This window comes from Lipotes vexillifer, unplaced genomic scaffold (genome assembly GCF_000442215.2).
Source record: "Lipotes vexillifer unplaced genomic scaffold, Lipotes_vexillifer_v1.1 scaffold567, whole genome shotgun sequence".
NCBI classification, from domain to species: domain Eukaryota; kingdom Metazoa; phylum Chordata; class Mammalia; order Artiodactyla; family Lipotidae; genus Lipotes; species Lipotes vexillifer.
The window spans coordinates 1,826,772-1,837,848 of NW_006776652.1; the positions used below are offsets into that span (position 1 = coordinate 1,826,772).

At 59.0% G+C, this 11,077-nt stretch overlaps 1 protein-coding gene across 3 annotated transcripts in view; it reads left to right on the forward strand.

Annotated features, from left to right (window-relative positions):
- The first annotated feature begins 50 nt into the window (after positions 1-50).
- SORBS3 (sorbin and SH3 domain containing 3) overlaps positions 51-11,077 on the forward strand; it is a 21,592-nt gene continuing 10,565 nt past the window's right edge. Inside the window, exons 1-8 of one of the 3 annotated variants that reach the window (XM_007450581.1) lie at positions 51-342; positions 3,272-3,428; positions 3,737-3,809; positions 5,270-5,463; positions 6,376-6,439; positions 8,646-8,684; positions 9,135-9,228; positions 10,924-11,014. In XM_007450581.1, the coding sequence (XP_007450643.1) occupies positions 3,327-3,428; positions 3,737-3,809; positions 5,270-5,463; positions 6,376-6,439; positions 8,646-8,684; positions 9,135-9,228; positions 10,924-11,014 (657 nt within the window). In that variant the 5' untranslated portion in view covers positions 51-342; positions 3,272-3,326. Of the gene's footprint in view, positions 343-3,271; positions 3,429-3,691; positions 3,810-5,269; positions 5,464-6,375; positions 6,440-7,910; positions 7,928-8,645; positions 8,685-9,134; positions 9,229-10,923; positions 11,015-11,077 lie in introns of those variants that run through there. The other 2 variants (XM_007450582.1, XM_007450583.1) reach the window with 2 other exon arrangements.

The window sequence follows — 11,077 nt, forward strand, 5'->3', positions numbered from 1 at the left end:
CCGGCCCGAGCCCCCGCCCTCCACTCCAGCCCGGCCCACGGACCAGATCGCAGGGAGACACATTCCGCCGCGCGCGCGCCTCTCACGGTCCTTCCTCCCAGCGCGCGCCCTCGCCCCCCTCCCCCAACTCCGGCTCCGTCGATTCCCCTCTTCCTCCTCTGGGGCCCGGCCTAGCGGAGCCTGTCCTGACCCGGTCACGAGGGCGGACGGCACAGCCCGGACTTCTCCCTGCCCGCCCTCCCTCCCCGAGGGCCCGTCGCGGCTGCGCCAGGCAGGAGCCGCGCAGAGATGCTCCTGTCTTCTCGGGCGTCCTCAGTCCCCGCCACCTGCTCGCCTGGGAAGGTAGGTGCCGGGAAGGAGAGGCGGCGGAGAGGAGACGCGGCGGGGGGGCGCAGTCGAGGAGGGACCCGCATCCAACACGAGGGGAAGGCAAGGAGCCCCTCCCCCCGGGGTCCTGGTCCCAAACTCCGGGGAGGAGAGAGGTGAGAAGTCCCCCCTCAATCCAGATAAGGTGAAATTCGAGAAGACCTGTCCTTGTCCACGTGGACTTGTAGCTGGAAAATACCCCGGAACGCGCCTAGGGCCAGGCCCCCAGGGTCAGGGCAGCACTTAGAGGGAGGAAGGAGCCTGCCAGCTACAGCAGGGCTAGTTCGCCTCTTCTAGGCCTTTGGAGCTGTGGCTGCCGGGGTGAAAGGCTGCCTGAATTCTGGGAGGACCCCAGGAATTTCCTGGCACCCTGTCCTCTGCCAGATGCTGGACCCACTGACCCCCGTGCCTCCATCTTCCCTGCGAGAAGTCCTCCTTATCGTCTCCCGGCGCAGCCGCCAGGAGAAAAACTCAGCCCACCCTTCCCCACCCAGCCCTGCATATCCTGAGACGTGCGCCCCCGGGAGCTGTGTTGGGGAGGGTCAGGCTGGGCCACCAAGGATCAGCAGACCCTGGAAAATCAGGTGGTGTGGGCAGAGCTCCTGCCCGCCCCTTCCTACTGGAGGGCCCTTCTCAGTGAACACGGCAGGGTGGACCGCAGGGAGAGGAAAGCAGGCTGGGTCAGCTGATGGGCAGGACTGCCAGTGCTGACCTCGCAACTTGGCCTCCGGTGGTCAGCTGGCGGGGGAGTGGTTGCGGCTAGGAACCAGCCTGCCCCAACCCTCGGATCTCCCACTCTCCCCCGCCTCAATTTACCCCGCAAAGGGAGGGAGAGCAGCAGGAACAGGGGTGTGTCTGCCTGTTTCGGTTTTGGTAGGAGTCCTAATTGGATCCAGCTGGTGAGAGGCCCCTCCTCCAGCCTCAGCCCTCTACTCCCCTCACAGCCAGAGGTGGGCCCGGAAAAGCTGGGTCCCCAGCAGGTCTTTTCGAATGTTAGAGGGATTCCCCACTCAGACTAGAGTCAGGGAGCTGCCCCCAGCCTAGTGTGTACCCTGCAGCACCGCCCCCACCCCATGGCTGAGCAGGAACTGCGTACAGCAGTAATCACAGCCCCCATTGCACCTTCATCCCCTCTGGCCTCCACAACACTTGTGCGGCCCATATGAGCCTCCCACTGCACACACACACCCCACTGCACACACACACCTGCACTGCACACACATATCTCCACTGCACACACACACCTGCACTGCACACACACATCTCCACTGCACACACACACCTGCACTGTGCACACACACCTCCACTGCACACACACCCACACTCACTGCACACATACACCCCCACTGCACCCCCCGCACTGCACACACACGCTGCACACACACCTGCACTGCACACACACACCCACTGCACCCCCCCCACTGCACACACATCTCCACTGCACACACCCACCCACTGCACACACACACCTTCACTGCACACACACATCTCCACTGCACACACACCCCCACTGCGCACACACTGCACACACACACCTGCAATGCGCACACACATCTCCACTGCACACGCACACCTGCACTGCACACACACCCTCACTGCACACACACACCTCCACAGCACACACACCTCTGCACTGCACACACACCCCTGCACTGTGCACACACACCTCCACTGCACACCCCCCGCCTACTATTCAGCTGATCCCCCTCTGTACCCACAACGCCCATGCTGCTCACATCACCCCCCCGCATGGTACCCCCTGCGCAAGTCACATTCGGAGCACTGTGCTTACACTCCACCCCGCACACACAGCACCTCACAAGGCCCTCGCCGCCCTCCCGTGAGTCCCCAGACCCCACAGGCACGCGCAAGCCTTAACTCTGAACAAAAGTGCCAGAATTGGTCCAGCGCCGGCAGGTGGCAGAGGTTGGCTCGGCCTCTGGCCATGTCCAATAGGACAGGTGAGGCGGGACAGCTGAGCTCTCTGGTGGAAAAGCCCCACCGGCTCCTCTCCCGGCTGCCGGCTGCCGGGAGCCCTCTCGCCTGACCTAACCTTTCCCCGGGGCAGAAGAACCCAGCTGGCCAGTCAGGCATGCTACTCCCAGGAAGACCGTCTGTTCAAAAAACAGCCTGGAGGTGTAGGAGAAAGAGGGTCGTGTGCGCACATCTGTGCGTGTGCGTGCATGTGCGTGACACTCAGCACCGCCTGCGCGTGAGCAGGTCCACCTTCCTGCTCCCCCGCGGCTCGGCTCCCCGCCCCACCCCTCACGGGCACCCTGAGCCCTCTGAGGCTTCAGCCCGAGCAAAGAGGCCAAAGAAGAGAGCTGATACTCCTCTGAGCTCAGAAGGAATGGATCCCGCGGCCTGGAAATGCTCGGCGCGCTCCGCCTCCCCGGAACCTTGGCCCTGTTGGGCAGTGGGCGGGTGGCCTCACCGTGGTCCGGGGCCTCTCCCCCCCGCCTGAGTAGCCCCTTGTGCCCGCTGACAAGCAGATGCCCACACAGGGCCTGGGGGTGGCAGAGGGAACTGAAACAAAGTCCCAGTGCCCAGGCCCTTCCCTGCCAGCTGCCCCAGTTCCCTCTGCCTTCGCTCCGGGGGAGAGGGCCGCGCTGTGCACTGAGAGCCCCAGAGAGGCTGGCCAGCAGGCGCGCTCCCGGCCAGCCTCCCCTCCTCCCGGCCGGCTTCCCCTCCCCCACTCACACCCGGAGCTCCTGCCCGGGGCCTAACAAGCGGCCCATTGTGCCTCTGGGAGCCGGCCCGGGCAGCCTGCAGGCGGGTGCCCGCAGTGGCCTTTCTCCCGGGTCCGTGAGCTCCCACCCAGCTGGCCCGACCCCGAGGTCGGGCCCAGAGGGCACGGGCAGCCTGGACCCAGCAGGGCTCTCCCTTTCCCCTCCCTTCCCCACAGAGGACACGCAGAGGAGCAGCTGGTACACCCGGGGTCCCCCCGCCTTGACCCAAGCATGCAGGCCCCAACCCGCAGCCTCCCAGCTGCGCTCAGCCTGGATGACTTCATCCCCAGCCACCTCCGGGCCCATGTAGGGTCATCCCCCCGGGGGACACGGGTGAGTGAAACAGAGAGGGAGAGGGTTACTGGGGGCCTGTAGTTGGTGGGGGGCTCTCAGGACAGGTTGGGGAGCAGCGGGAGGATTAAAGGGTTGGAGGGAGGGAAGGAGGTGGGTGATCGCTCTAGAGAGCCTCGCTGGTTTCCTGGAGAGGGTTAAGCCATCCCCATGGGGTATGGCTGTGCCCTAGTAGCCATCCCTCCCACCCCTCTGCAGAGCCCTCTGGGCCTGAGCTGCCTGCCGCTCCCGGCCCCTCCCCACAGGTGCCCGTGATCCGGAATGGTGGCTCCAACACCCTTAATTTCCAGTTCCATGACCCTGCGCCCAGGACCGTGTGCAATGGGTACTTCCCACCGAGGAGAGATGCTTCCAGGCACCCAGGTGGGTCTGCTCAGGAAAACCTGCTCTAGGAGCCCCGTGGAGGTGGGGGTCAGAGCTTCCTGGGCCCTGCCTTGTGGCTCCACCCTGGGTCAGGCTGGAGGGGCAGGAGGTAGATGGAGGCCTCTTGAGGGCCTGGGGCCAGTTAGCTCAGCTAACTGCCCCTCCCGTGTGAGCTGCTGGCCTGTGAGAGGGAAACTGCTGAGGGAGAGACCCGGCTGACACATCCCTTCCTCTGCCTGCCCCACCCAGTGCCAGGGGAAGGCCCTGTGCAGGGGACATAGGCTTAGGGGCCCAGCGGACCTCCAGATGGCCAGGAGATAGCTTGGACTGGGGATGGAGGGTGAAGGAATGCAAGCGTGTGTTGCCTATAGAAGGGGAGGGGGCTGAACTCAAGACAGGCCCCCTAAGGGCTGCTCCGGTCTGTACTCGGCCCAGCAGAAGGCCAGAGAAGCAGCTTTGGGAGCCTGCCAGCTCCTGGGATCCTGTGAGTCAGCCCCGCCTGGGCCACGGGGTCTGGGAGATCCTGGGGCCTCCTGGGTGCAGGCCCACCCCAAGGGCCCCTCTCCTGAGGACGGTGGCAACCTTTACCGAGCATATTCCCTTGAGGCAGGCCCTGTGTCAAGTAGTTCATTCATTTAACAAATAGCTGTTAAGCACGTAGAGAATTCTGGACACTGTAAAGGCACTTTACAGGCCTTATCTCACATCATCCCTTGATATCCTGACAAGGTAAGGTGTGATTATCAACATCTTCCCAGTTGAAGAATCTGAGTCTCAAGGATGTTCAGTCACAGAGGCTGAACTGAGATTCAAACCCTCGTCCGTCCTGCCCTGAAGCCCTTACGTTTTTACACCTGGAGGCTGAAAGTTCTGGTGAATGAGTTTCTGTCCCTTGCCCATTGACTGTGTGTCAGGCACTGTCCTGAATACAGTCATACACACTAGATCTCCCTGCATCTCTGCCATGACTACCCTCATTTTACCGAAGTGGAAACAGGCACTGAGAGGTTGATTGCTGTGCCCATGGTCACACAGCCGGTAGGTGGCAGAGCCCAGGTCTGGTTTCCGTCTTCGCCCCCAGCCTCAGGCCCTTTCTGCCACACCCCGCTGCCTCCTCACCTGGATTGTCTCCCCCCAGCATCCTCTGCAAGTGACTATTCTGGCGCTCATTCTGAAAACTTTTAGGACATCCCCAGCAAAGCAGGGTGGGGTGGGGACGGGCACAAATTTCTCAAGATAAAATCCATTTTCATTCACTTTAACTACTAAAAAATAAACAGAGGCCTGTGGTCCTGCTGGGGATGGGGACATTTGGACAATCTGTGTCGTGGACTCAGACAGACAAGGAGATGTTGAAACTTTTGAACCCACAGAGATCAGCGTTCTGAGGAGCTAAGGGACAAACAAGCCCAGGTGGGACCCCTGCCCTTTGCTAAAGCTCCCCTGTACATGCCCCACAGACCCTGCCTGGTATCAGACCTGGCCAGGTCCTGGGAGCCGGCCTTCTGGGAACCAGAAGACCCCTGCCTCCCAGCACCCCCAGAACTGGTCAGCCACGTGGACCAAGGATAGCAAACGTCTGAACAAGCGCTGGGTCAAGTATGAGGGAATCGGGCCTGTGGATGAGAGCGGCATGCCTATTGCACCCCGATCTGTGAGTCCAGGGTTGGGGCCACTGATCGATGGGGCCCAGGGACCCACGCTGAGCTCCACCTCTGACAACAAAGGCTGTACCCAAGCCGTGCCAAACTAAAGCAGGGGTTCAACCATGATGGGTTTGGGGGATCATGAGCCCCCATAAAATTACAGGCACTCTTGCATGTCTGAGTTGCACAGTGTTTTTTGGGGGGTGGTTCTAGACTGCCCGCCAGGTTCTCAGTGGTAGAGCGCCACTAGTGTAAGGGTTGACCCTGGCAGGGACCCCCATTTTCACGGCCCCAGGACCTGGTACAGCACTCGTGAAATGGGTGCTGAGTAAGTTTCCGGCTGAAGGGATGAACAGGAGAGTCCTGACTGAGAAGGCCTCAAGGGGTGGCAGGCGTGGGAGGATCCGGAGGTGGGGTCCAGGCGCGGGGGACCTGCCCTTCCTCCACCCCCAGGCCTGTCCTGAGCCAGTCGCCTCCTCTAGTGCTCCACCTCCTCGCCCTCAAGTGAAACTCAAGTTGGTAACATACCCTTCTGCCTCCCAGGGTTCTTTTGCGTCGCAGGTGAGGCAGAGGATGTGAAATACCATTCCATTCCCACCCCATCCCCCCACTGATACTGTCGCATTTATTTTTCATTACATAGAAACATGTTCTGTGTGGAATCATCAGAAATACAGAAAAGCTAAGGGAAAAAAATGTAAACTACCCCAAATCTCACAGCTTAGGGACCATCGCTGGTGGAGATCCTTCCATATATCTTGTTCAAAGATAACACGCTACACGAAGCTATGGTTGTTAAAGATGTCACCACAGCCCACCCGCTGGGGCTTCAAGGGTGGCCAGAGAAAGGACTCGGGGAGGAGAAAATTCTGTGGTTCGATATTGGGAGGGTAGCCTGACTTCGCCTTCTCTCGTCCCAGAGTGTTGACAGCCCCAGGGACTGGTACCGGAGAATGTTCCAGCAGATTCACCGGAAAATGCCGGGTGAGACACCCTTCCAGAGCCCTCTCTCTGCCTACGTGGGCTCGGACCCCTGGGGCTTGGGGAGTAAGGGGTAGAAAAGGGAACTTACCTGCCCAGGGAAGTCTCTCCACCCACCCCAGGCTCTCTGATGAGTGGTTGCTGAAACAGGCCAAAGGAAGGAGCCGCCAGTCTCCTCTCTGTACTCGGGGTACAATGACCAGACGCTGTTCCCGGTGTCCTCTGAGGGCCTGGGAAGCCATGAGGTCACACATTTGTTCAGTCAGTCCCTTAACCAACTGTTGAGCACTTGCTGTGTGCTGAGCACTGTTCTAGGTGCTGAGGACAAAACAGGGAGCAAAAGAGAATGTCTCTGCCCAGCGAAGCTTAAGGCGGGGGTGGGGGGGTCACAGAATAAACAGATAAGTATTTAACATGGCAGGTGGTGGGAAGGGCTAGGGAAAAAAAGCCAGGGGAGTGCCCAGTGCAGGGAGGCTGCCACCTCACGCAGGCTGGTCAGGAAGGGCCCCTGAGAACTGGCATCTGAGCAGAGAGCTAAGGGTGTGAAGGAGTTGGCCTGCAGGGCTGGGGGAGGAGCGTTGCCGCTTGGGGAGCACCAGGCACCCAGAGGCAGAGCAGGCCGGGCGTGTTCTGGAGCCGCAGGGAGGGGCTGGACCACAGTGAGAGGGGCACGTGTTAGGAGATGGATCACAGAGGTGCTGGGATCTGGTCGCCCAGAGCCTTTGCCTTTTACCCTGTGAGAACTGAGGAGCCACCCAGAGGCTCTGAGCAGAAGAGTGAGTGACAGGCTCTGACAAGTGATGGCTGAAGAGGCTCCCTCTGGCTGCCAGGCCGGGAAGAGGTGGGGCTGGGCGGAGGTGGGGGACCAGTCAGGAGGCCTGGCTTGAATCCAGGCTAGAGTCTCGGACCAGGGCAGTAGCAGCGGGCCTGGTGGGATTCCGGAGACAGAGTCACGGGAATTTGCTGATGGACTGAAAGAGGTGAGTCAGGGATGACTTTAAACCTGAGTGAGTCGACGGAGTTGCCCTTTATAAATGCATGTACACACAGGGGAGGCTGCGAGAGGTGCAGGTCTAAGGGGCGTTCAGTTTTCGATATGGTTCACCCAAAGTGGCAACTGATATACAAGTCTGCAGTTCAGAGGCGAGGCCTAATACCCGGGACCCACTCAAAGAGATTTTGATTTAAATGTTCCCCCAAGTAACTCCGATGAGCAGCTAAGGTTATGAGTCCCTGGAATAGACAGTGATCTTTAAGGTAGAAGACTGGACCAGATCACCCAGGGAGATGGAGAGACAGAGGCCCAGGGACTGAGCCCTGAAGCACTTGGTTTGAGAGATGGGCAGGCATCAGCTATGCAGCCTGGGAAGGGGCAGCCCGGGGGGAGGCAGGAGGAAAACCAGAGTGGCCTCCCTGAAGCCAAGTGAAGAGGAATTTCAAAAGGAGGAAGTGATCCACTGTGACAGATGCTGTTGATGGTCAAGCGGGACTGCCCTTTGATCTGGTAAGGCAGAGGTCACTGGGGTACTTGATGAGGGTGGCTCAGGCTGAAAGCCTGCTTATCGGGAAGGGGAACTGGAGACACTGAGTTCTGTATGGCCAGCAGTTTGCTGCAAAGGAAAGCAGAAACCTCCGGGAGCTGGAGGAAGGTGTGGGATCTGGAGAGGGGCATTTTGGTTTGCGTTTAAGGTCAGAACTGTGGTCGTGTGTCTGCGTGCCAAGGGGATCAAGTGGGTTGCCTGGTCAGTAGCTCTTCCTAGGAGGCCCCAGAAAGTCCTGAGCACCTTGAGGAGTGGGTCTGGGCAAAGGGGGAAGGACAGGTGTTTGGAAGAGGGTGCAGAAAGGGAAAGAGGGCGAGGGGGAAGTGGGATTCCCCAAACTGACCTGGTGAGGTCAGGTCTGCAAAGGTCAGGTCCGCAAAGGTCAGGGAGAGGGTGTGTGTGGGAACGCCGGGAGGGAGGGGCAGGAGGGTTTGGGCGAGGCCACTGCCCCTGTTGGCTCGCTCAGGCCCTAAGTCAGCCAGAGGCCTTTCAAGCCCTCCCAGAAACCTAATTCCTTCCCTCCCTCGGGACATTCTTCAGGCTCTGACTCAGCCCCTTGGCCCCTGCTTTAGGCAGGAGGGGTGCTGGGAGCCTCTGGGGCAGCCTCATGGGGCTCCCCATCCTCGCTTGTTGCCCCAGCCCTGACCTGGTCCTTTCTGCTCCCACAGACCTGCAGCTGGACCGGACCTTCAAGGAAGCACCCAAAGGTGAGGGGGTGTGGGTGTCCCACCCCAGCCCGGCGCCTGCATCTGCCCCTCCCTGCAGCCACACCTGGCTTTGGGGCTCCCCAGTTGGCTGAGCTCAGCTTGAGAAGTTTGTATAGCCCATTTCCACGAGCTCCAAATGCCCTGGTAGATGGTAATTAAGAGCCTCCGCTTCACTGTCCAGCGAATGCCTAGCCCTGGCCGTGATTTCTCTGGGCCTCTCTTTCCTCATGTGTAAAATGGGAACACCCCAGAGATGTTTGGAAGGTTCACTAAAGAATGTAAAGCTCTTGGCCCCAAGCCCATATTTCGTGGTCCAGACTATCACCCCCATTGCCGCCAGCCATCCAGGAGCACGGGTGGGTGTGGGCCAGAACCTTCAAGGGTCACCCAGGCGCCCTCAACCCCAGCTCTCACCTCCCACCACCCCTGCTTGTTTTCTCCCACTTTCAGTGGCTTCTTCCTGTGCCACCTCAACAGACTCAAGGCATCCAGGGCCCCAGCAAAGACCTGCTGCCAGGCCAGGCCAGACGTCGTCTCTGAGCGGGTGAGCCAATGTGGGGAGGAGCTGCAGAGGGGCGCTGGCTTCCTTGTGGGGATTGGCGCCCCCTGGTGGCCACAGCTGGCACAGTCTTGGAGCAGGGCAGCTGGCTCCCTGCCCCTTCTCAGGGTCCCCACAGCTCCAGATGCTCCCCTCCCCGCCAGAGCCAAAGGGGAATGGCGGGCAGGGATGGACTTTGCGCCATTCCTGGTCAGAACCGCCTGTGATGCCTTTGTGGTTGGCAGCAGGAACTCATCACCCCAAAGATCCACTCATCATATGGGGTGGAGAGCGGGGCAGCCCATGACTAGGCGTGGACCTGGGACCTGTGGCCATCCACCCTGAAGCCCGGAAGAAAACAAGGGGCATAGAGGATCCCAAGCTTTCTCCCAGATGCTGCTGAGAGAGGAACCCTCCAGATAGGTCAAGGACGGAGTTCCTTTTCTCTGTGCAAACCACCTGAGCCCAGCCCGGGCTGCAGGGCCCTGTAGGAGCTCAGCCCAAGCTTAAGAATCAGGAGCTTCTCTGTCACAGTGTAATCAATGAGTTTCTGATTCCTTTATGAGGAGGGGGTGACCTCATCAGCATGGTCTTAACTGGGCTGTGGCTCTTGGCATCATCGATAAGGTAGAGACTAAAATTTGCTCAAGATTTGGACCCAGAGTTCTGGATTAAAGCCGGTGTGCTGCCACTAGCCATGTGACCTTGACCGAGGTAACCAGTCTACGCCTCACTAGCCCCATCTGTTAAGTGGGCATCAGAGGGTGGTCGTGAAGATCAAGGTACATTGCAAGTCTCCACAAACATTATTATTATACAGGCTTAATTATGACTAGAGCTTCCTTAAATTAGGAACAATGTATTCCATTCTCATCATCAGTGTTATTACTGATGTTCTTTCTAAAATAGAGAATGGAGTCATAGTTACAGCCAACAAATACTGACCCTCCTGTCAGACATTCCATCATTTGATAAGCTTGGTACAATGGTTCTACTTGGTGGAAACATTCAAACGCAGCAGAGGCTGGAACATTTCAGCCAGCCAAGAAGGAAGCCCTGGAAGGGAACTAAGGCAAATGTGACAGATGACATCACTGATCCAGCACCTCAGGGAACTGAGGCCCACGGATCAGAAGTAACTTGCCCAGAGCTCCAGGATAGGCCTGCAGGCTCTTTGCCCTGTCCTGGGTTTTCCTGGGGCTAAGACATAGTCCCACACCATTGGGCATTGGTGCAAGGCACTTAGTCATGGCGATTAGCTTCATCGAAGCTGCCCAAACATACATACCCACAGTCATGGGGCCAGACGGAACACAAATGCGGGGTATTCCACCAAGGCCAGCAGGAAAGGGACTGGCCACTCCTGGAGCAGATGTGTCAGCCCTTCGCCTGGGTGTCTCACATTATGTTCCCCCACCTAAGCTTTACCACACCCATACGAAGGTGGGAATCATTCTCGTATTATAGGTGTTGAATCAGAGACTCTGAGAATTCATTAACTTGCCAAAAGGTGACACAGCTAAGTGGTGGGGCCAGCTGGGATTCGAACTCAAGAGCTTATAACGTTTTACTATTTAACACTGCTTCCACAGCCCAGGGGCAGGTGGGGAGGGGGTGCAGCTCCCTCCCCAGGATTGTGTGCTCACACATGCCTCAGTTTCCCTAAAAGGAAACTGAAGAGATGTCCTTCCCTCTTTTTAGAAGAAGCTGGGATATCTCTGAAGAGTTTCTTAGAAACACCTTCAATTGCAATGCTGGAGCATCCTCCTCCCTGCACCAGACCCCAAATCAGGTAGCTCGCCCAGCATGCCCCCACCGCCCTCCCCGTCCCCTCCACCCACCCCCCATCCCCCCC